Here is a 25,533-nt window from a genome sequence, read left to right as displayed (position 1 = left end):
AACCAGCTTCATGAGGTAGTCACCTGGAATGCATTTCAATTAACAGGTGTGCCTTGTTAAAAGTTAATTTGGGGATTGTCTTTCCTTAATGCGTTTGAGCCAATCAGTTGTGTTGGGACAAGGTAGGGGTGGTATACAGAAGATAGGCCTGTTTGGTAAAAGACGAAGTCCATATTATGGCAAGAACAGCTCAAATAAGCAAAGCGAAACGGCAGTCCATCGTTACTTTAAGACATGAAGGTCAGTCAATCCGGGAAATTTAAAGAACTTTTAACGTTTCTTCAAGTGCTGTCACAAAAACCATCAAGCGCTATGATGAAACCCGCTCTCATGAGGACCGCCACAGGAAAGGAAGACCCAGAGTTACCTCTGCTGCAGAGGATAAGTTCATTAGAGTTACCAGCCTCAGAATTTGCAGCCCAAATAAATGCTTCTCAGAGTTCAAGTAACAGACACATCTCAACATCGACTGTTCAGAGGACTGAATGAATCAGACCTTCATGGTCAAATTGCTGCAAAGAAACCACTACTAAAGGACACCAATAATAAGAAGAGACTTTCTTGGGCCTAGAAACACGAGCTATGGACATTAGACTGGTGGAGATCTGTGATTTTTGGTTCCACCCGCCGTGTCTTTGTGAGACGCAAAGTAGGTGAACGGATGATCTCCGCATGTGTGGTTCCCACCATGAAGCATGGAGGAGGAGGTGTGATGGTGTGGGGGTGCTTTGTTGGTGACACTGTCTGTGATTTATTTAGAATTCAAGGCACACTTAACCAGCATGGCTACCACAGCATTCTGCAGAGATACGCCACCCCATTTGGCTTGCATTTAGTGGGACTATCATTTGTTTTTCAGCAGGACAATTACCCAACACACCTCAAGGCTGCGTAAGGGCTATTTGACCAAGGAGGAGAGTGATGGAGTGCTGCATCAGATGACCTGGGCTCTACAATCACCCAACCTCATCCCAATTGAGATGTTTTGGGATGAGTTGGACCGCAGAGTGAAGGAAAAACAGCCAACAAGTGCTCATTATATGTGAGAACTCATTCAAGACTGTTGAAAAAGAATTCCAGGTGAAGCTGGTTGAGAGATTGCGAAGAGTGTGCAAAGCAGTCATCAAGGCAAAGGGTGGCTACTTTGAAAAATCTAAAATATATTTTGATTAACACTTTTTTTTGCTTGCTACATGATTCCATATGTGTTATTTCATAGTTTTGATGTCTTCAATGTTATTCTACAATGTAGATAATAGTAAAAATAAAGAACCCTTGAATGAGTAGGTGTTTCAACTTTTGACTGGTACTGTATATGACACAGCAGTATTGATAGTGTTGGCTTAGGCTATTACGCCTTTATTTGATTTGACAGTAAGAGTGGGTTTGGTAATGGTTAAAAATTAAATGTTGATTATATCTCTCACCAGATGCAACGGCGAACTCGCACAGTTAAAGTCTACACGGAAAAGACAACAGATGGAGATTCCGATGAATTGTGAGTTTTAACATAAGTCAGGAATCGTGTATGGAATTCATTTGATACAATTTGTGTTGTTTTGTGTGTATTCTAAAGCTTCTATATTCACAGTTTCACTTTTGATCAGTTTTCCATAACACAAGCCTCTTTTCCCTTAGTAGTCCACACACTCAGTCAGCGAGTGAAGATGAGATTGAAGAATGGCAGCCAGAATCCAAGGCCCCCAAGAGGCAGCAGAAAGCTCAGCCAAGCGAGAAGAAACCAGCGGTGAAGAGGCAGGCTAAACCTAAAGAGCCCAAGGAATCCAAACCCAAAGCCCCACGCAAACCAGTGGAGAGGAAGCCCCGAGCTCCCAGAGCCCCTAAAGCTCCCAGAGCCCCTAAAGCTCCCAAACCCCCTAAAGAACCCAAACCCCCTAAAGCTCCCAGAGCAACAAAAGGAGGTAAAAAGCAGCAAGCTCTGTTAAAGGAAGAGGCTGGAGGAGCCAATCAGACTAACTCCATCTGTGACGCAGCGGAGTCACAGCAGTCAGCCAGGGTCAAGGGGGAGGTAAGAGTCATGGAAACTCTCCACCTGTTTAGTAAGCTTTTATTACGCTAGTAACAATATTGTGTTCATTTGGTTAGACATTACTTGCTTTGCAATTGCATTAATGGAGTTGAGTGATTTTTGTTATTACAGTGGAATAGGGACTTAGTGCTACAGTGTAATACGAACTGCTCAACATGATTTCTATGAAATTACTACACATTTGGCTGTACATAATGGTAGACACCTCACTGACTGACTTCACCGCTTGTTATATCAGGTAAGTGTTTATATACTCCTCCAATGGATGTCTTTCAGAGACTGTCCTTCATTGTGCCTGATGGATCCTGCAACGACAACATGTCCAGAGCAGGGGGCGGGTGGTCCGAGGGGCCGTCCTCCAGCCATCAGCCTTATGGGGGGAAGAAGGAAGAGCCCGAGGAGGACTTCACGTTTGATGAGCCTTCTCTGAAGAGACAGAAGACCAGCAGTGCCCCTCAGGGCAGGCCCACCAGACTGCCCACTTCAGGAAGAGCCTTTGGAGAAGACCTGAACATGAACTGGGACCTTATTCAAGTAAGTCCTTTGAGTAATTCAACAACAAACCATCATTTTCAGCTCTAACCTAAATAAACTGAACAGTTGCTATACTGTTGTGCCAAACCACCAAATATGTAAATAGCTGGTCTGACTGAATGGCACCCTAAAATTGTCTGCAAAATAATTGACCATTGCAATCAATGTATGTTTCCTCATTAATGTAGTATTATTCACATGGTACTTTGATTCCTCTGTGATGCAGCATTCTCCTCTGTGTGTTGTCAGTTGCTGTCTGAGAGGACAGGAGTGGAGCAATGGGTGTGTTTGAACATTTCCCAGCTCTTCAGAGAGGAGAACACCATTCCCTTTATAGTGCGCTACAGGAAAGAGATGATCAACCACATGGACGCAGATGCCGTGAGGGACGTGCAGCTGGTGCTGGAGGAGATCTAGTGAGGAACTTATTAGTGGGGTGCTATACCAGTTTATTAGACTGGAATAGAAAATACTATTTAACTTGTTTTTTTGACTTCACCATAAGTAACTTAAGATAATCAAACAAATATTTCATAGTAGCCAGTGGTGTAAAGTACTTAAGTAAAAATACTTGAAAGCACTACTCTAAGTCGTTTTTGGGGGTATCTGTACTTTAATATTTATAATGTTGACTACTTTTACTTCACTACATTCCTAAAGAAAATATTGTACTTTTTACTCCATACATTTTCCTTGACATCCAAAAGTACTCATTACATTTTGAATGCTTAGTAGAACAGGAAAATGGTGTCATTCACACACTTATCATGAGAACATCCCTGGTTATTCCTACGGCCTGTGATATGGTGGACTCACTAAACACATGCTTTGTTTGTAAATGATGGTCAGAGCATGCCCCTGGCTGTCTGTAAATTTAAAATGGTGCGGCCTGGTTTGCTTTATATAAGGAATTTGAAAAGATTTGTACTTTTCCGTTTGATACTTAAGTATATTTTAGCAATTACATTTACTTTTGATACGCAAGTATATTTAAAACCAAATACTTTTAGAATTTTACTGAAGTACTATTTTATTCGGTGACTCACTTTTACTTGAGTCATTTTGTATTAAATGTACTTTTACTCAAGTATGACAGTTGGGTACTTTTTCCACCTCTGATACCCTGCATACTGTATATTTGTATGTCTGCATAAATAACTGTTACAACCAGTCAGTGCAATAACAGATCATTTCTGTTAGATGGCGCCAATCCGACAAGTTGGGTATTATTATAGTTGCCAAATTTTTTTGTGTGTGTATTTCATCTGTTTTTCTGTGTGTGTGTGTGTTGTGTGTTTCTGTATTTGTGTGTATGTGTGTCCATGCATGTTTTCATCTGTGTGATCCTGTGATCTTTCTAGTGCACTGGCGAAGAAGACGCAGACTATCAGTCAGACTCTTAAGAAGGAGGGAGTCCTGACTGCTGAGCTGGAACAGGCTCTGAGGAACTGCAGGACTGCTGATGAACTGGACCACGTGGTGAGTCAGAGCAGTCTACTTAGGGTTACAAAGGGATGGAATGTTACCGGTAGTTTTTAATTTTTAATTTACCAGTAAACTACTGGAATTCTGGAAACTTTCAAAGATTTTTGGGGGGAGTTTTCATATTTGATTTATTTAGCTGTAAAGCATTATCCTAAATATAACTCATGAACTTCATGAATACTGTTAATGTTTAATATTTTTCCATAGTTTATCAAAATTACCTAATTAATTACCAACATTTCAGAAAATTCCAACTTTGGTAATTACAGGGAGTTTTTCAACTCCAGGTCTACTTGACCAGAACTGGACAGTGCATGTATGTGATCTGGACCTGAACTGGAACATGTGATGACTGACTCACTGCCTGATGGAATATCCTCTCTCTGATGTGTGCTTGTACCCCTGCAGTATGCACCCTACAAGAAAGGCAGCAAGCTGAACAAGGCCTGTCGTGCCAAGCAGCTGGGCCTGGAGTCTGCTGCCCAGGCCCTGCTACAGAGTCCTCACACTCTGGACCTGAGAGCCTGGGTCAAACCTGGGACTGAAGGTACACACATTATACTGCCAATGGTACTGAATTCCCTGTTGGAAGATTCCCGGATTTCCTGCTTATCTACTTCTAATTGTAGGAATCTTCCAATCAGGATTTCAGGAAAACCAGGACATTTGGGCAAAGAATTTTGCAACCCTAGCCCTGTGTCTCACACCTCACATTAGCCAGCTGGGCTAATCTGCAGCAACTCCAGTTCTTTGCCATTATTAGTTACCATGATTTTAAAGAATTGGTCACAAGAGGGCAGCGAAGGTCTATGAAAGGGGACCACAATGGGGATGCTTTGGCTAGATATAATTTCTCCCAACCCCCCTCCGTAAGATACGGTTGATTGCACTTCCAGTGAAATTGAATGTATGGTAATTCAGTATAATGCCATTGCTTTCATATACAGATGAAAATACATTTCCATTAGACCTATAATACTGGACATGCGCTCTCAGAATTCAGCACATAACGATGTTGATCTTTGGACACCGGGTTTGCTTTGAGTAACACAGTCAAACCTTTTACATACTGTACAGGGGAAGTATTGATGTTAGTTTCTGTAGAATAACATTTTACTGCTCAAATCTCCCAGTATGCTGTCCCACTGATACCATAGTGTTAGTGCTACAACTAGTTTATTACTGTGTTCATATCCTAATGTGAATTATATATACATCATTTCTGCATGTGTCTGCCCCACAGGTTTGTCCACCTTGGAGGAGGTGTCGACCGGAGTGGAGCAGATTTTGGCTGATATGATTGCTAAAGATGGAGAGACTCTGACCCATATAAGATCGCTGTAAGAACTTTCTCCTTCTCTCACTCTTTGCCTTCCACACTATGTACAGAACTGTGTTCCCCACTCCATCTGTTCCCCGTCTCCAATCATTGTTTCAGCTAAACCTGCGATCTAGCTGGTAATAAGTACTCTGTGACACTTCTTGGCATCTGTGTGTGTGCATAGATATTTCAAACTTTTGAACGTTATTTACAGTGTTACGGTTATCTCTCTCTCTCTGTGTCTCTCTCTCTCTCTCTCTCTGTGTCTCTCTCTCTCTCTCTCTCTGTGTCTCTCTCTCTCTCTCTCTGTGTCTCTCTCTCTCTCTCTGTGTCTCTCTCTCTCTGTGTCTCTCTCTCTCTCTGTGTCTCTCTCTCTCTCTGTGTCTCTCTCTCTCTCTCTCTCTCTGTCTCTCTCTCTCTCTCTGTCTCTCTCTCTCTCTGTCTCTCTGTCTCTCTCTCTCTGTGTCTCTCTCTCTCTCTCTCTCTCTGTGTCTCTCTCTCTCTCTCTCTCTGTGTGTGTCTCTCTCTGTGTGTCTCTCTCTCTCTCTCTCTGTGTGTGTCTCTCTCTGTGTGTGTCTGTGTCTCTCTATCTCTCTGTGTGTCTCCTCTCTGTCTTTCGGTCTCTCTGTCTGTCTCTCTCTCAGATGTGATCAAAGCATGGTGATGCTCCAGTCGTCTGTGTCTAAGACAGCCCTGAAGGAGCAGCAGAAAGAGGGTCACCAGGGGAAGCCCAAAGACATTGACAAGTTCCACCTGTACTGTGACTTCACCTGCAACGTGCAGCGTATTCAACACCACCAGGTGAGTCCCAGACAGACCCCTCAGCCAGTAGCAGGGAAATGGCTTTCTCATTTCTCTAACTCTAGCTCTAATCATGCATTCAGGTCAATGTCTTCAATGACAAGATGCATTATTTCCATCCATTACACACTAAACCACATTCAGTATCTAACACTGGTGAACACCTGTCTTGATGCCTATGATACATTAGTAGAACCACATAGTATTCAATGTGCTAATAGTCAACTGTTTGGACTATGGTATGAAATGTGTACAAAGCATTTCATGTTTACGTCTCTTTGTCCACTGAGCCCCAAACTGTTTATGTAAAAATGAGTGATCTTTGAGTAATATTGTAAGATCACTGTGAGTTTAACTCTGTGGCAGTGCTTGGTATTTCCCTCGGCCCCCTCCCTGCGTGCCACTTCTGAATGCTAGTCACGTCAGGCGAGGTTAACCATGCCCCCGTCCCACTCAACCTGCCCCCCACCTTTTCCTGTGGCAGCTTGGTTACTCAGAGTTGGTCCGGGGCCACATGTCACAGTGGGTCTGTCACGGGCGCACCCTGCCCTCCTCCTTTCCTCTCGCCCCGGTCTGTGTCCCCCTAGTCATTCCCTCTCTGCTCCTCTTAACATATGTGACATGTCCCCCGCCGATGTGCCATTGGATTAGGGCCTGAGATTGACAGGCGTTCCTCCACCGTGACAGCAGCTCACTGCCCTGAGAGACAAAAGGGAGAGAGCGAGGGAAGGAGGTAGAGCGAGAGAGAGAGAGCGATAGAGTGAATGAGTGAGTGGCAGCTGCGGATGAGTGGTGCATAGCTGCAGTCATGGTGTTGGCCTTTCCATTCAGGCGCTTGTGCGTTCTAGTCGAATGCAGCCCACTCTGCGAGCGACATTGTTAATTTTGTGACGCGGAATTGTCACTGAGTGTTAATTTCTTCAGCAGTGACCTGCTAGCTGTTGGATTCCGGCAAAAATGAACCTTTTCTTGGCGTCATGTTTAAAGGGGAAAGGTTGTTGTATGTGTTGTGACAGGAGGCATGTGTACGCACATACAGTACTCGCTGTTTAATTTAGCACATTAGGCTATCCGCAGTCAGGCAGGCGGTCAGGCAGGCAGTGCATTAAGGGTGTTAAGTTGTGGTATGTATTTATGCAGCTGGGTACAGAAGCTCCTGGAGATAACACTTTAAACTGAACACTTAGTTATAGAATTAGTTGATTCTAAATGGTGTTGTTTTAATGGGTTGAAAAAAGGCATTTCTGTTGAAACATCACTTTTTTTCAAATAGTTTATAAGCATAGGCACTAAAAGTATGATTGATCATCAATATATATATACATATATTTGTGATAACTCTATTCTTCATCTGTACTGTGAAGGTATTTAGACAGTGGAGAGTTGATATTTCTAAAGACCACTGAGTTTCTATTTCCTCTGGACTTCTAGACATTGTCCTTAGGCAGGGAATTACTGTCAGCCTACACATAACCAACTACACAGTACACAACCATTCTTAGATTGTCAAATGGCAGTTGAAGTTGTATGCCGTTTGGAATGTATTAGCCAATATCAGATTCAATTTGTCGAACATTTTAACTCTCTTGAAGTGCAGAAACAAACTGTATAATTACTTTTAATGAGTGCAGGTGCAGTGGAACGAAAATAAGTAAAAGGGGAAATCTGCATTTAACAGTCAGTATCAATTCCATCGGTTTACACAGGTATTTAAGACCTGACTGAACACTCAAAAGAAACACTATCACAATGATGTATTAATGTACACACACCACATTGTAGAGTAGGTGTGACTGTCTACCCTGTGCGTGCCTGGTCCTCCCTGTGATTGACAGGCGTGATGGTGGAGAGGTGAAGTGGGTACGGTCAGCAGTACTGCGGCCCTGCGTTGTGACCGGTGTGTTCCCGGGGGTGACCGATGCGTTGTGACAGGGCTGGTGTCAGGTGACCAGCTGGCCTGATTGATTGTTTAGCGTCCGCCTCACGCCGCCTCACACCCAGGACCTCCAGCTGTCCCTTCCCTCCCTGCCAGGGAGGGTCAATCACAGGTTCTTGCCTGCACCACAACACTGACTACACAGAGCAACATGATCCTACTTCCTCTGCTCTCTTAGGACAGACATTTGGAAAAGTCAAGGAAATAGGTGATAATCCGTTCAGTGCTTCTTGCTCAGTTGTACTGTTGCTATTAAACTAAGATGCAGCTGGATTTGCACTATTTTTCTCAGATGGTCAGGGTTTAGCCCGTCGAGTCTAGTTGTAGATTTCACCGTTTTAAGTATTGATCCTAGAGATGGGCTGTATGTTGGCTTTGTGTGCCATGTTCAGAACAGAAATGGTTGCTGTCACTTGGGCTCTTTCACAAACTACATATAACTAAATGTGATGTGCAACATAGAAATCATGTTACATGCATTTTCTAAGCATTTAGTAATTATTAGGAAGTATTTCCTCAATTACTAAATGCTTAGAAAACATGTTATATACATTTTCTGTGTTGCACAACACATTTAGTTACATGTATAGTTTGTGAGTCCATTAAGCATTATTGATTACTTCCTAATAATTACTTACAACTTACAACCACAGTTTATCTTCCCACCATAGTTTAATGTATACTAACAACAGGGCATCATAATGACAAACTCAATTTTAGCCATAGTTAGAGTGCATCAACAGTGCCTCTCCATAGCTATTAACGTCTTGCTTATACTTTGGAATATGCCATTAGGGATTTGTTTTTCTATCCACAGCTCTAATTCCCTTTGCGTCTCCAACTGGTTTCTAATCTTCTTGTCTGTGGTTGGCCTGGAGTGTAGTGGACCTAGATTTGTCTGCTTCCTCGATTATAGACCGGCTGTGATGGACAGGTGGGGAAATACATGCCTGTTCTCTGCAGTTGGACTGGCAGCTATTTGCATTACGCGCAGCCAGATGTGCGCGTGTGTGAGCTACATTTCCTTTATAACAATAGAGAAACAGGACATTTGCCATTTTAAAATGATGGTTTAATGATTATCTACAATTTCGAAAATAAACTTAGCATTAAAACAAATTGTCCAAGACTAGTCAGAGGGATCTTGTAATTTGGATGTTTTCCCCCATTATTTTATTTCAGTTAAAACATTGTTGTTTTATGAGATTACACATTTATTTGAGTGGTAATTATATTTTTTGTCAAGTCACAGTTCAAATATAGGCTAAGGGAATAATGTGATTTCATTCTCTCGTTTTAGAATAATCACAGTATGTTTCATTCTTTAGCTTGGATTCCATTTAATTCAGACTTTATTGCCAATCAACAATGGATGATAAGGCATTTGTTTTAGGGCCATTACAGACTATTCCATCACGGTAAGACAATACAGTAACATAGAGATATGCAGTAGGACATTTAAAGTGAAAGATGTTGAGTCTACTGTATGGAACATTTATAGATAGACACTGAGTGGACAACATTATGAGCATTACTCTTTCCATGACATAGACTGACCAGGTGAAACTAGGTTAAAGCTATGATCCCTTCTTGATGTCACCTGTTAAATCCACTTCATGAAGGGAAGGAGACAGGTTAAAGAAGGATTTTTAAGCTTTGAGACATGGATTGTGCATGTGTGCCATTCAGGGGGTGAATAGGCCAGACAAAATATTTAAGTGCCTTTGAACGGGGTACGGTAGTAGGTCCCAGGCACACCAGTTTGTGCAACGCTGCTGGATTTATCACTCTCAACAATTTCAAGAATGGTCCACCACCCAAAAGACATTCAACCATTTCGACACAACCACGGGAAGCATTGGAGTCAACATGGACCAGCATCCCTGTGGAACGTTTTTGACACCTTGTAGAGTCCATGCCCTGATGAATTGAGGCTGTTCTGAGTGGAAAAGGGGGGTGCATCTCAATAATAGGAATGTGTTCGTAATGTTTAATATACTGTGTGTGTGTGTGTGTGCGTGCGTGTGTGTGTGTGTTTTATATATATATATATATGCAATGCTTAAATTATTTTTGGCTGTGATAATCTCAGTATTATATTGAATATTTATGATTCTAACACGATTATACAAATAATGAAAACAAGTCTTTATTCAACCCAGAACTAATATGATATTTATTTAAAACTAAATGTTTCCCTATAAAACATGGGATCAAGTTTATTTTTTCTTGAGAACACTCATTGGTGTATCGCAACCCCCATGTTGTGTGTGTTTGTTCTGAAAATGAAAAGATAAGGAGTTAAAAGTTCACCACATCGTCTTGTTTTCTTTGAGCCCTGCCTATCGCCCAGTTCAACAAGCAACACATTCACCATTCCTTACTCTTATTTAGAAAGTAAATATTGAATCTGAATCGCTCAGTCTTAAAAATAATATTCATTAATGTAGCTGACATTCCTCATATTTTTCCAATTATGATTTCATTGTTTATGAAGAACATGATATGTTGGAAATGTCTTTTTTCTTTATCTTAATAATGTAAATACTGAACTTGCATGTCCTGCAGTAGGAAAAATTGGAAGGATTTAATTTGTCAGACTGTCTGGTAACAACCTCCTTAATATCTGCCAAACTCATTAAATCTCAGGCAGATGTGATGTAGTTCACATCATAGCATGGGAAATGTTTTTTTTCTGTCTAGTTTTGGCTGCGTTCTACACTCAAATGCTATCAATTTGGCTTAGCATTGTTCCTAGTTGTGGAAATGGTTTCTTGGAGTATGTGATGGAGAGGAAACCATAAAGGAGTGATTGGGATTTTTCACATTACTGGGTATTATGCTACGCCCCCTTGCCATCTACATTTGTGGCGCTTGGAGTGTTGATTTCAATGGTGATAGAGGTAGCTAGCCGTCCTGCCAGGCCCAGAGCGATGGAGGACGCGTGGCAGGGGGGTGTCTTGTGGCCAGCGTTCAGGTAGCTGTCACAGCCATCACCTCCAACATTCTCACCCAGGTCATCCTCTTTAATGAACACTGATTCACCAACACAGACAGGACTGGGATAGATGCCTGTTCTCTGACAGAACATCTGTCTGTTTTTCTTTATGGCGTTCTCCACTGAGTTGTCCCTTAGAGAAACCCCACTCAGTGAGGAGGAATAGAGTATGTGGGGGAGGACATGAAAGTTTGTTGGATGTTTTGTCCGACTTTGTTCGATCTCACGCAAAACTTCAGATTTGATGAATATCGCATGAGAAATCACCCAGCGAACAGAAAAGCTCAAGGGGGGAACATGCCAAAAAAGGAAATATAATTTTCATCATAATTCTTACAGCATTAATTTCTGCCATTAGCTGTTGTGATGTGGAGGGTGGGGGTGGATGTGGTGACTGCTTGGTGGCAGGCTGGTAGGATGTGTGTGGAGGGGGGGGCATTTGTCAACTTGGCTCTTCCGCATCGAATCCAGATTGACGGGACATTTCTTCCCTTTCTCTTCAAAAGGTTTTCCTCGGAAAAGGTCAGACACTTAAAACTATTTGCTTAACAGCATGCCACCTTTCCTTCTAGCTAGATGGAGGAATTAGTGGGAGAGAGCAGGGAGGTTTTCTACAGTGTAGACTGTGTGAGCAGACTGTGTGTGTGTGTCTGTGCCAGTGTGGCGTGGGTTGGCTTTCTGTGCTGTTTTTGGAAAGTGTGTGAGGGGTAGGGGGAGTGGGGGTCTGTGCCGTGTGTCGACCTGTCTCAACAGGTTATGTTATTCTTGCAGACCCTGGCCATTAACCGAGGGGAGAATCTGAAGATTCTGACAGTGAAGGTCAACATCCCTGACAGGGTGAAGAGCAACTTCTGTAGGTGGTGTCTCAACGTCAGGTCGGTCCCCCCCCCCACACACACACAGACACACAGAGCCCTTGAACTTCTCTCTCCTGTACTTTCCTGCTCCCTCTCTCTGTCTGTGCCCTGTACCAGCCTGTAACGGTGGTGTCAAAACAGTGGTGACCGTTTGCAGTCTGTCCCCCAGGTGTGAAGGGCATATGTGGGAGTCCAGTTCATGTATAGTCACACAGTTCATGTTTCTGCGTTGGTTACAGTGGCCCCTTCTAGAGCATCGTTCCCTATAACAGACACGGAAAGTAACTCAAAGCTCCATGCAGTTATTAAATAGCTGTGCTTTGTCTTTTAAAGCTCATATAGCCACAGATAAAGTCGAAGTTAGCTTCTTTCTCTTTGTGTAAATAAAATATTTGTAAAATACTATGCATATCATGGCTTAGCAATAATAATTGACAATGTTTTTGTGGAAATGAACCCTCACTCACAAGTTGGATTCAATGCAGTAAAGATCATAGAGTCATCAATGTGAAAATGCCTCTACATTCACAGCTCAGTGGCTTTTTATGGTGTTGGTAAAAATAGTTTTCAAGTCTCTTGTTTCAAAATAGTTCAAATAGATTCCCAAATGGAGAATGTTTTTATATATATATATATATATATATATATATTTTTTTTTTTTTTAAACAAACATATTTCGACATGTACCGTATTCTGTAGAGCTCTCAAAATATTATTTTAAAGATCTTATGATCATGCTTTTAAATGCATCATATTACACTGTACAACAATATTGACCCTGAAAAGGAGTTTTTCACAGTGAAATAAAATGAAAACACCACAGTAAATGAAACAGCACATGAGATTATTTTCATAACAGCACATACAATTATTTAGTTTTGAAGTAGACCATAATATGCTATTCTAATTTGTTGATATACAAGAAAACACAAATTGACACATTTTGTTTTAGAAAATGACATTTGAGTGAGATATAGACCAAGGCCCAGTTTTTTTTTCTCTCTCTAATGAATGAATTTGTTTTCAATCTGGTAAAAGGTAAGAGATATGCATTTTTTTTTAGCATATTTAATTTCTATATTTCTTGAATTAATTGTTTGATAAATGCATATCTACCCAGCAATGTGACAAATTCCTACTAAAGGTGTATTTTCTTATGGAAAGTGTATCAATTGAATACATTAGTGTTTTTTGTGATTTTAAAATGGTTTGTGAGGAGATATTAATTTTCCACCAACATTAAAAAAATATATTTTTTGTTAAATCCTTTTCTTGTAAAATGTTTCTTTCATTCTATTTTAATATCTGCTTAACTTGTTAGTTTCTTTAAACTATCCAGGCATCCGATTCATAACAATAATAGTGAAAAATATCCCGTTTTAAGTGATGCTGGTGTAAAAATCTCAAACCAAGACTTTATTTAGTCATGGAGCTGTACTGTAACCTATGAGGGCAAGGAATGTGAGAGGACCTGTATTTTACTGAAGCCACACATGTAACCAATCCTTTCCTGATCAAGAGAAAGGTCAAAACAGTGAAAACTTACATTTTCGGTTTACAAGAAAATAAAACATCAGATTCACACCAAAAGGGTTACCGTGCATCCATCCATCCATCCATCCATCCATCCATCCATCCATCCATATATATATTTTTTGTCAGAAACCAATTTTTGGTTTCTGCTGTAGATGGACACCCAAGGGTTACACTAGAGAGGAGCTGATGAAGATCTTACAGGACGCAGTGGAGGACTCATACAAAAGACTCTTAATGCCCCTGCTCAGCAGAAGCTACAGGTCTGTACTGAACTCTGTGTGTGTGTTCCACGAATGAATTTGACTTTACTGTATTGTATTTTAAATACCCCCTGTCTCTCTCTGTCTGTCAGGACGAAGCTGACGGTTAGTGCGGAGAAGGAGTCCATAGCCATGTTTGTGCGCAACTTGCGCCAGCGTCTGTTGGTGTGTCCTGTGAGAGGCCGTGTCATCATGGGCGTGGACCCAGGGTTCAGACACGGCTGTAAACTGGCCGTCCTCTCCCCTACCAGTAAGAACCCATACTAACATGCCCCTCTTCCACTCTGAGTTTCTGGGTATAGGGGGAAGATTGGTGTTTCAGTCAAAAGACTGCTTCTAGATCAGAGAAAATGTGTTGTCCCAGTAGTTCATTCTATGTGAAAATAAACATCCTAGCATATCTGCAAAGACCAGTCACACATGTCTGGTCTATACTGTAGTGTAGTCTACTAGTCTGTACTACTGGAGGAGCAAGGGCCCTCTCCACCCCACAGAGCTGATGGACATTCCTCCCACCGGGCCTCTGTGGGCGGGGCCCCATGCAGGGCCACGTTTGGGCCCTCCTCCTGGGCAGCTGATGGCCTGGCCACAGTTCAGGCTGCCAACCTGGCGGGGGTTTGTCAGCTGGCATTCCTGTGTTATGGCATCTGCCCTGCAGCAAACACACGCGAACAGACACGCATCGACACATACACACACACTCAGCTTGACCATGACAGGTCTGGGGGTGCGTGGTCACATGACCTCTCATCGGAGCTTTCCAATAGGATCAGTGGTGTCCCATCAGCCTGACAGGAGACGGCAGCAGTTGAGTCGTTCCACCAATTCGGTGCCTTTTGAGAAGTGTAACTTGGTAAAAAATAAACTCTTGATTTCACCTAATTTTAGCATTCTGTCAAAGAGCACGTTCAACTTCATAATAACCCCCCTATATATACTATAGTAAGTACATATTAAAGGTGCAATATGCAGAAATCACTCTGCCATTTCCTGGTTGCTAAAATTCTAATAGTTTGCCTAATTTCAGTTTGGGACAAAACAAGCAATGCATAGAGTAGAGAATCATTGCACCATCTAAACCACTGAAATATATTTTCAATAACAAAAAATATTGTATTTTCAGCTGTTTGAAGCTGGTGTACAAAACTGAAAGTAAACGACTTAACTAAACTTAAGAACGGGAAGCATAGAAATAGCACAAATAAAACAGATCAACTGCTTCTTAGACTTGCTTTCGATGAGAATTCTATGTGAATTTGGTCGGTTCACCCAAAAAGTGCCAAATAAAGTAACAGGATTGACTGTAACAGGGTTGACAATTTCATAGTAAATCGGCCATAAATCCCCCTTGTGACGGAGGAATGGAAACTTGTTGTGTGCAACAAGGAGTGGCATGCTTCACAAAAAATATGAAATTGCTATAACATTTCTAGACTCTCTATCTATGGGTAACAGTGTTAACATGTTATGCTCAACCTGTTCCGTTTTCCACCACAAAACACCAGAAAATTGCTAAAAAGAGTTTAACCAGCTCACTTGCTTTTACACTATCATTTAACTATTAGATGTTCAATGTTAAATTTGGGGGAAAAAATATTATAAAATGAATTGTTTCATTATATTAAAACGAGAGTACAGTTCACATAACAGGGTTGATTTTAAAATGAGGGGCATACGTAAATGAATCACTAATGACATGAAATAAATAATTATCTTCAGAAATGACTGTCAAAGCAACAAAATAACTAGGACTTCACAATGATGGTGAAACCTGGAGACAGATTAAGTGGTTTGAAATCTTCCTAGAAGTGACCGAGTTGACGGAGGGACAAATGTCAAAATGCTGAATGTTGGCACTATAGCAAGCCTTTATTCATATATAAAATCTGAGTTATTGAATTCTCCATGTACTCTATATTAAAGGACACATCATTTAATTAAACAGGCTTTTAAAATTCAATATTGGTGCACAATTTCTACTTAAAATATCAAATGGACACAAAAGGCTCTCTTTTCGTGGAACGACCCAGCTCTGTCCGTCCGTCCTTAGAGGCACAGTATTGGACAGATCTGGGGGAGAAGTGCAACAGGAGGAGTATACTCAAAATGGCCTTTTCACACTGCTGAGCTTAGCTTAGTTTAGCCGAAGCAAGCATAGTTGCTTGAACAGTGCTGAAAGGAAATTATCCAAGCCAACAAAGTAAGTTTGTGTCAGCATACTTGTATGGAAATGGTATTAGTCCATCCATTCCATTTTCTAGGTCCCCCTTGCAAAATATGTTTCTAACCTTGAGTCTTTCCCTTGTTAATTAAAGAATCATCTTCACTTGCTCTTTTTGTCTCTCTTCCTGGGTCAGATCCTGTGATAAAGCTAGTAGGAGCGTTGTCTTTATTCCTCAGTCTTGGTGATACAGAAGCATTTGTCCATCTTACATACTCACCCCTCCTTTCTGTCCCAGGTCAGATATTATTCACAGATGTGGTGTACCTCCATGGTTCAGGGGGGAACAGAGAGTCAGACAAACTGCGCCATCTGATGATCAGATACAGGTACTGCATCTGGTGTGTTAGTTTAAATCAACTGTGGCACATTGTGTAGTGTATATCACTAAGATAAAGAACACTACTTATCAAAATGAAATCAAGAGGTTTTTAAGAGTATTTGAATATTCACAGAAATAGATAAATGAATCCCTTTTTTGTTGATAGAACACAATGTTTTTTGGTTTCTTTTTCACACTCTCCGTCAACTCTTTCATACACACAGCTGTAACACGGTGGTTATCGGCAACGGCACAGCCTGTCGAGAGACTGAGGCCTTCTTTGCTGACCTCATCAGCCGACGCTTCTTCCAGCCTCTGGACGTGTCATACTGGTAAGACCAGAGTCGTTACTGTAGACTCCTACTATATGTCCCCAGGTAAAGTCCTAAGTGTAGACTCCTACTGTATGTCCCCAGGTAAAGTCCTAAGTGTAGACTCCTACTGTATGTCCCCAGGTAAAGTCCTAAGTGTAGACTCCTACTGTATGTGCCCAGGTAAAGTCCTAAAGTCCTAAGTGTAGACTCCTACTGTATGTGCCCAGGTAAAGTCCTAAGTGTAGACTCCTACTGTATGTCCCCAGGTAAAGTCCTAAGTGTAGACTCCTACTGTATGTGCCCAGGTAAAGTCCTAAGTGTAGACTCCTACTGTATGTGCCCAGGTAAAGTCCTAAGTGTAGACTCCTACTGTATGTGCCCAGGTAAAGTCCTAAGTGTAGACTCCTACTGTATGTCCCCAGGTAAAGTCCTAAGTGTAGACTCCTACTGTATGTAGGCTACCTAGGGAACTGAGTCAATGTCACTAAGAGGAGGTGCCTACAGGTTCCTCTCAGCATTCAAAAGACAATTAAAATGTTAAATGTAGGGAGCTTCACTCATCAATAAAATGAACAAAGGTAACAAAATAGGGTTAGCATGGGGAAATAGGGCGGGGGAGTGGCTAGGCTAAAGGATATGGGCCTGGAATGGGTCATTCTTGTAGGTTTTAAATGTCATCTGGACTTTGTTTGAATGCCTCTAGTTAAGAGCAAATATCTCTGGCAGTCCATCCGCCTCTGTAACCAGTGCAGCACAATGCAGCACTATCCCGTCCAACCCAAATAACGACTAGAGTTCTGATCGTCTCTCTTGCGCCGACGTTTGTTTGTTGACTTTGGGTCAGGACTGGATTGCAGCCCAGAACCACTCAGATGTGGCTGTGTATGGCGGGGGAGGTGGTGGTGGCGCTTTGGGTATTGTGTTCTTCGTCGCTAGCTGCTGCCAGGCCTAGAAACGGTGTCTGCCTCTGCACTTTTAGGCTCAAATTCTATTGTGTGTAAATGGACCTCTACAGCAGCTGTGAGACAAGTGGATCCATTTCACTCACCAGCCCAGAATAAGGTTTACATACAGACTCTCCTACACATATTCAGCCCCTAAGGGCTCACGTGACTCCCATGAAAGCCAGTGTTTTGTTATTCCCAACTAATGGTCAAAGCTGAAATCTCTGGTTGTTTATTAAGTTTGCTTTAACTTGGTTCTACTGGGACAGTTCTTTTCAAAGCTGGAAAACTGGAACACATCATCGTAGCAAGAGATCCACCTCCAGATAATAGCTGTATTTTGTTCTAAAATGGCTTAGTTGTAACTTGTGACATGTAGGAATGTCTAACTTCCCTTTTATGTGGTGTTGAATGGCTGTCCTGTATTAGCCTCTCCCTCTAGACTAGGCTGTGCTCTGTCTGTGGGTTTCTACTTTTTATCAGACAGCTTCACTCTGGTCTCTCTAATACTCTCTCCTCTCCAAAGAATGAGGGTATTTCTATTAAGTACACATCTAGCCCCACTGTCAGCCATGTCTCTCCAAGCCCACTTAAAGTCAATCATTGAGTAGTTAGTTTAGGCTCTGTCCCATGTTGGAGCAGACAGGGTTGAGGGTTCTGTTGGTACTACAAGGTGACTGTAGTCTGACCCTGACCAGAGTGGGTCCAGACAGTGTTTCTGGAACCCTCCACAGTCTTCGATGTGTGAAAGAATCACCTCCCTGTTGGAGTGAGGCAGAGACATGTCCCTGTTGGAGTGAGGCAGAGACATGTCCCTGTTGGAGTGAGGCAGAGACATGTCCCTGTTGGAGTGAGGCAGAGACATGTCCCTGTTGGAGTGAGGCAGAGACATGTCCCTGCTGGAGTGAGGCAGAGACACTTTGTTTCTCTCCAGATATTTCCCAGGATTTCGCTCTTAACAGCTTGATCAAATCAATTCCCCCCAAAATGCTTAAAATAGTTCCAGCCTCCTGGATTTCCAGAGTTCCATTCCTTGAGGAGGGCTGTGGGTTTCCTTAAGTCCTTTTTATGGTATTGTAATTTGAAGTCAAGGGAAGGATCATTAGTGATGAGGAATTACCTTTTTAGCACTGGTGACTCCACCTCCCACGAGGATTTTGGTCTTGCTGATCGACCCCTGGTTGACCCGGGCAACCGCCAAGTCCTCTTGATGATGATGATGATGATGATGAGCCAGATTGGCGGTCGACACATCAGAAGACCAGGATGCTGGGTTGCTCGCTTTGACCGCACCTGACCAACAACAGTCATGCCAACCACAAAGTTCATTTTGGTGGGGAGTTGACTGTCAGGCAGCGTGGCTCAGTGAATCTCCTCACTGACGTGGTGAGACACTCTCTACGCCTCTGTGAATCCTGTGGGTGAAAAATTACAACGCAGAGCCTTAAATCAAAGGCCTCTCGGCACTCCAACCAAGGCCAGACTTCCACACAGTTTATTTAATCTCCTCATGATAAATGTGGCCCATCCGTAACACTGTGGCGAGAGCTGCTCTGTTCCTCGCTTTCCCCTCAGACTGTTTTAGCAACTGGAAACAGTTCTCTCCTTATAGTGATTTTTATTTTGGGCGAATCTATGCAATTATTCTTCGTATTTCGCTGTGAAGAAAGGCTCGACCGGAGCCTCTCGCTAAGTGAATTTCCTCAGAACTGCTCTGAATGGAAAAAACATATGTGTCTTGTACATAAGCTTGCAACTAGATATTACATATTCTTACTCCAAAAAAGCTAGAGTCTGCAAATCCCAGATTTCTTGTAACCAAATGTCTTGGAGATGATTGAGTTGAACAAGCATTATAGTGAATAACGTCATGGATGAGTATCGTATACTTATTTTGATTGTATTATACAATATCATATGATACTATTATTCCGTTAAGTGGTAACTTATGTTGAATGCCTGTGTGAACTTGAGAAGTTACGTAAAAACAATTGTGTGTGTTTCTGTGCTCTCTCTTGCTCTGGCTCAGCCCAGGAACACACACTTCAACCACTTCTCCTGCGCGCCAATCTAATTAAAGAGGCAGCCTCATCCGTACCATCTGCTATCTGTCTCCCTGTGCCACAGCTTGATCAGAACCCCTTGAGGTGCACCCCCCACCCCTTTGTGCTCACCACCATGCCTATCCCCACGTCCCCCCCAGCCTTCCTCCCCTCTGCCCTTCCGCCTGGCTGCTCCTGTGGAATGACAGCCAGCGCACTGAAATGAGCCTCCGGGACTCCCCTACCCTGGACACGGCAACCCGGGCTCTCTGGGGCCTGCTGCATCACTCCGTGTGTGTGACTGGGTCTTGGTGGACTGGAGGCGTAGGGGAGAGTGGGTGGAGGGAGGCGTCTGCCTGTTGAGTGAGTCTTTAGATGTACTCATGTTAATAAGGCAGTCATCTCCTGTCTTCACCTGCTAACCTGCTCCCTGAAGTTGAGGAGTGTAGCCTTTTCAGACTGCAGTTGAGCTTATCTTTGTGTTGTGTAGAGCTAGGACCATCAACTGAAAATGATCCACACTGACCATACCGATCAGTTAACAAAGGCATTTTGCTGATATTGTTCATTACGATAAGCAGCCTATAATAAAGAAATGAAATAAGTTTATTAATATGGGTGATTGTTAATGGGACAATTGATGGCTACAACCATCAAACTAGTGGTAGTTTAAATGATAAAAAAACAACTGTGGTGCACATTAATGTTATAAATGTGTCATTATATTTAGCGCTAACACATCAATTCAGGCTATTTATTGCGATAGATTTTTGTCCATATTGCCCAGCTATAGTGTGGTGTTTCACTGACTTAAGCCTGCACTTAAACTGCTAAGGGCTTGTAAGTAAGCATTTCACTAAGGTCTACACCTGTTGTATTCGGTGCATGTGACAAATACGATTTGTTTTTAAACCTTTTTTCTACTGTGTGCGTGTGTCCGTCTGTTGGGGAGGTGTGTGTGTGTGTGTGTGTAGGGAAGATGAGTGTGTATGTAGGGCAATTGTGTCCAGGAGGCAGTGGGTCCTGGGCAGGGGTAGAGGTCACGGGTAAAACCTCCAGCCTGGACACATATGTGTGTCTCTGGATTCCTGTGTGTCTGTCCACACTATTCCTGATGTTCACCAGATCTCCAGGAAAACCTTTCCTACTAGAGCTGGGAGATGTGGACAAAAATCCATATCATGATAATTTGACTGAATTACATTCATGTGCACCAGTTAGTTTTTAAAATATTATCCTTACAACTACTGCTGCATGGAGTGTTGTAGCTATCAATTGTCCCGTAAGCAATGCACCATATTCACAGTACTACTTAATTTCAAACTTTACATTCCTTTAGTAAATGCTACTTATCGATATCTTGAAAATCCTGGGGAGTTGCAGCGGTGAGACGAGATCGAAATTGAGGAGAAAAGGGGGGTAAAATACAAAAAATCTATCCAAAATAAATCTGAGCTCTATTTCCTGCCGTACAACACTCCTGTTGGGTAACCAAAGACTGATGTACAAGAGGTTTTAGGATACCTTACTACCCTTTCACCTCTATTCCCTTTCCTCTACTACAGTTACTCATTCAAGCAATGAGAAGAAAGGAATAATAATCAAGTGAATTAAATAGTATATTTTGATTTAAATCATTTAATTTGAAATAGTATAGCCAAGTGAAGAAGAAAATGTCATACTTTATATAGTTTTATCCATTCAATTAGTCCACTCCTGGGATTGTATATTTGTCTTTAATAACAGTGATCTGACGTCATGTAGCTTTTGGCTGTACGGTAAAGACTACTTTATTACTTCCAGTCCCATTCTAGAGCTTCATTACTGGTTGAATTCTAACTTCAGATCCATGTGCGTAACTCGAGCAAAACTGTCATTGACATTAAAAAAACATGGCTGTGGTTGGCTGTATTTCAAGGTAGTTGTGCCATCTTTAGATGGCTCAGATAGAGTTGAGCCTCCCTCTCTGACCATGAATGGAGTCCTTGTCAGTGTGCCATGTCTCTCTCTACAGCTCCTGTCTTTGCTCTTGTGCGTCTCTTTGCACTGTATTTCTCTCTGACTCGCTCTCTCTTTGAATTAGCTTCAATATAGGCACAGAGGAAGGCACTTTATATGTACCATAACTATAGAGGAGTTGGTGTGGTGGCTTGGCTTCATTGAGTCTGATCTGACATATCAGCTGTGGGATTCTCCTCCTCCCCCACTATGGCCTGTCTGCAGCCTGCTGCTGCCACCATGGCTCTTCACTCTGATCCCTCACCCCTGTCCTGTCTGACAGCCCTCCTCTGCCTCTGATCCTTGCCCCTCACCCCTGTCCTGTCTGCCAGTCCTCCTCTGCCTCTGATCCCTGCCCCTCACCCCTGTCCTGTCTGCCTGCCCTCCTCTGCCCCTCACCCCTGTCCTGTCTGCCTGCCCTCCTCTGCCTCTGATCCATGCCCCTCACCCCTGTCCTGTCTGCCAGCCCTCCTCTGCCTCTGATCCCTGCCCCTCACCCCTGTCCTGTCTGCCAGCCCACCTCTGCCTCTGATCCCTGCCCCCTGTCCTGTCTGACAGCCCTCCTCTGCCTCTGATCCCTGCCCCTCACCCCTGTCCTGTCTGCCTGCCCTCCTCTGCCTCTGATCCCTGCCCCTCACCCCTGTCCTGTCTGCCTGCCCTCCTCTGCCTCTGATCCCTGCCCCTCACCCCTGTCCTGTCTGCCAGCCCACCTCTGCCTCTGATCCCTGCCCCCTGTCCTGTCTGACAGCCCTCCTCTGCCTCTGATCCTTGCCCCTGCCCCATGTCCTGTCTGACAGCCCACCGCTACCTCTGATCCCTGCCTCTCACCCCTGTCCTGTCTGACAGCCCACCTCTACCTCTGATCCCTGCCTCTCACCCCTGTCCTGTCTGACAGCCCACCTCTACCTCTGATCCCTGCCTCTCACCCCTGTCCTGTCTGACAGCCCACCTCTACCTCTGATCCCTGCCTCTCACCCCTGTCCTGTCTGACAGCCCACCGCTACCTCTGATCCCTGCCTCTCACCCCTGTCCTGTCTGACAGCCCACCGCTACCTCTGATCCCTGCCACCTGCTCTGTCTGACAGCCCACCTCTGATCCCTGCAGATAGATCGTGTTGTTTTCGGAGGGAGCGCTGTGTCTTAATTATGTCTGAGCTTTCACTAGTCTAATTATCCCACAGAGCGGGGTGGAGTAGGGCGGTTACCGTGACCGTATTACCACCACAAAGGCAGTCAAATTCCACATGAACATTTAGTCACAGTAATTAGGCTTCTCCAAGCTCTGATGCTGCTGCTGGTCATTAGTATCCTACCAAACTTGCTAACTGCCTGATACTCAGCACTCTAATCAGTCTGACATCAATGCAAATGTTATCAAAAATCTAATCCAACACTTCACGAGAGCCCATGTTGCACAACATTTCTATAGGCTATGCAATTGCATGAGGAAACAGAGTGATGGTCTCCTTTTAAAAAGAGGAGGATCCCATCAGCTTTCTATAGGCTACTCATTTTTTCTCATAATATTAAGCACATTGCTTCTCTTACAACAGGAGTAAAGCCTACTTGGCTGGCATGAAAATAAACCACGGGGAATAGCATCCTCCGTTCGCTGTTTAAGTGCATAGATGACATGTATTGTTTTCTCCCCTTCCCTCATTTCGAGACAGGTGCATGATAATGGTCCATTCTAAATAAATACAATTTCACACACATATATTACTTAGTGTATGTAAAGACAAGATTAAATCCAGAATAGTCTGATGGGTGACAATATTAGCCTATCAGTTGTGAATTATATATTATCACTTGTGAATAATGCCTAGCTTGCGACTTTTTCAAATCAGTCGCACACCTCATGTAGCCTAGCCCATAGGTTTTTTAAAGGTTTGTATCACAGCTAAAGTGGCCAAATAACTTCTTAAAATAAAGCACATTATTCCACTTTACAAGGGGTGTAGAGCCTAACTGGTGTACATAAGCAGCATGTGAGTTTCAAGTTTGGGGAAGATCATTTTCACCATAAAAATGCACCTTTTATAATAAAAGCATTACATTTCATAATCACGTGTTTTCCCGCTAATGAAACATTTGTGCTTCTAGCCTACTGCCGTGTGCGCATTGATGTGCTTATAATGTGAAGAAATAGTCTAGTGTATCAACATTTTAAGCTAAATGTTCTGAGCTGTTGTCAGCCTTATTTCCCGAAAATACGTTTTTTTGATGCTGATGGTTGTATTCATTTGGGATGTATCGCATTCCACAACTGTCCCAGATTATGTTTTGAATATGTATTTCTAGGGAGAATAAAATAGGTCAACTTTTGTACTATGGGGGATAGTAGATTGACATAGGCTAGTGGTTTTGCTGTTCTCATCTTGTTGGCTGACAAAAAGTACAGTTCTTCCCATAGCTTCTATATGCGCCTAGGAATTGCATAAGGACACGCACAGTTGCATCCCCGATGTGTCTCTTCAATTGTAGCCTGTGAGAAAGACCCGATCACGGAGCACGCAGCCGGGAGAAGGAAATTATCATTATTATATTCAGCCCAAGGGCATAATGGTCACTGGCTGCAAAAGGCATGGATGTTTTTAGGGGGCATTACAGCCACACCAAGGGGGTGCCGCTGGGAAATTTGAGGCATTATCAAGTGCTTGTCAAATTGTGAATGAGAGACTGATGAAGTGTGTACAGCCTGCACCTCACATCATGCAGCCTTAGAATGTATAGCATTTTTAACATAGCCCAACGTTTGTATGACAACTAAAGTTACATTAACTCTAAGCGTATAGGAGGACCTGTTTCTTTGTTAACCATTCAACACAGAATAGGCGCATGTGCTCACTCCCTCAGATCGTTTGGAGAAAATATCCTTTCTTTTTTTCCAGCTATGTTCAATTGTTTTCTTCATACTATAAAAATAATATGAATAAAATACAATTTTATTGGTCACACACATATTTAGCAGATGTTATTGTGGGTGTAGCGAAATGCTTATGTTACTAGCTCCAACAGTGCAGTAGTATCGAAGAATTCACAACAATACACACATCTAAAAGTATGGAATTAAGAAATATATAAATATTAGGAAGAGCAATGTTGGAGTGTTATTAACTAAAATACAGTAGATACATATGAAATGAGTAAAGCAGTATGTAAACATTATTAAAGTGACCAGTGATTCCATGTCTATGTACACAGGGCAGCAGCCTCTAAGATGCAGGGTTGAGTAAGCCGGTGGTAGCCAGCTAGTGATGGCACAGAGCTCTAAGCAAATCTTGTCTGCTAAATAAACTAGTGTAGCCCACAGCCATATGGCATAGCCAGATCAGGGCCTAATAACATAAGGACAACTCAGAGTATGCTATTCTGTTCTACTGAAATAGACTACATTTTCTTCATATCATGTTCCTTTAGACTTGTCTGAAATAAATAATTGATTTATTGTGATGGTGTAGGCTGGTATACATGGATTGTTCCATAGGTCTGCATCAGTGGCTTGTAGGCTATGCGTGGAAGCCAGGAGATGCTAAATATGTTTATGTTGATTAACAGTCAATTACCGTGAGACTGGCTGTTATTTGCTTGAACATCACCGGCTGACGAAATTTCATGCCACAGCCCTAGGGTGAAGGAGAGTGGGGAGAGGAGTACTCCCATAGGTCGCTTCAGATATCTCCAACATTCTGTGAGCAGTGTGTGTGTATTCCTCCTGTACTCTGCGTGTGTTCTCGTCATGGTGGCCCGCCACACGTACCTTCCCAGTCTCATTATCAAGTGTGAGTGGATGGCCGGTTGACAGGCCCAGTCCCTCCACAGTGTGACCTTCTCTGTCACTCTGTATTAGCAGCAGGCCATCGAACACTCAGCCTTTGTCACAGGGCATAAACGCCCTCTCAGGGCTCAGCGGC

At 42.8% G+C, this 25,533-nt stretch overlaps 1 protein-coding gene across 9 annotated transcripts in view; it reads left to right on the top strand.

Moving 5' to 3' along the window:
* The window catches only part of srbd1 (S1 RNA binding domain 1), a 132,734-nt gene that overhangs the window by 36,489 nt on the left and 70,712 nt on the right, over positions 1-25,533 (top strand). For 4 of the 9 annotated variants that reach the window (XM_029685325.2, XM_065002553.1, XM_029685324.2 and 1 more), the window contains exons 2-14: positions 1,431-1,498; positions 1,639-2,029; positions 2,327-2,584; positions 2,834-3,000; positions 3,946-4,063; positions 4,478-4,616; positions 5,313-5,409; positions 6,035-6,191; positions 11,897-12,000; positions 13,671-13,778; positions 13,871-14,028; positions 16,238-16,328; positions 16,546-16,653. In XM_029685325.2, coding sequence (XP_029541185.2) covers positions 1,431-1,498; positions 1,639-2,029; positions 2,327-2,584; positions 2,834-3,000; positions 3,946-4,063; positions 4,478-4,616; positions 5,313-5,409; positions 6,035-6,191; positions 11,897-12,000; positions 13,671-13,778; positions 13,871-14,028; positions 16,238-16,328; positions 16,546-16,653 — 1,964 coding nt within the window. Of the gene's footprint in view, positions 1-1,061; positions 1,081-1,430; positions 1,499-1,638; positions 2,030-2,326; positions 2,585-2,833; positions 3,001-3,945; positions 4,064-4,477; positions 4,617-5,312; positions 5,410-6,034; positions 6,192-11,896; positions 12,001-13,670; positions 13,779-13,870; positions 14,029-16,237; positions 16,329-16,545; positions 16,654-25,533 lie in introns of those variants that run through there. The other 5 variants (XM_029685327.2, XM_029685326.2, XM_065002556.1 and 2 more) reach the window with 3 other exon arrangements.

This window comes from Oncorhynchus nerka, linkage group LG16 (assembly GCF_034236695.1).
Source record: "Oncorhynchus nerka isolate Pitt River linkage group LG16, Oner_Uvic_2.0, whole genome shotgun sequence".
Taxonomy (NCBI): Eukaryota; Metazoa; Chordata; class Actinopteri; order Salmoniformes; family Salmonidae; genus Oncorhynchus; species Oncorhynchus nerka.
Note: the sequence above shows the minus strand (reverse complement) of the source record. Positions and strands in the feature narration are given on the sequence as shown.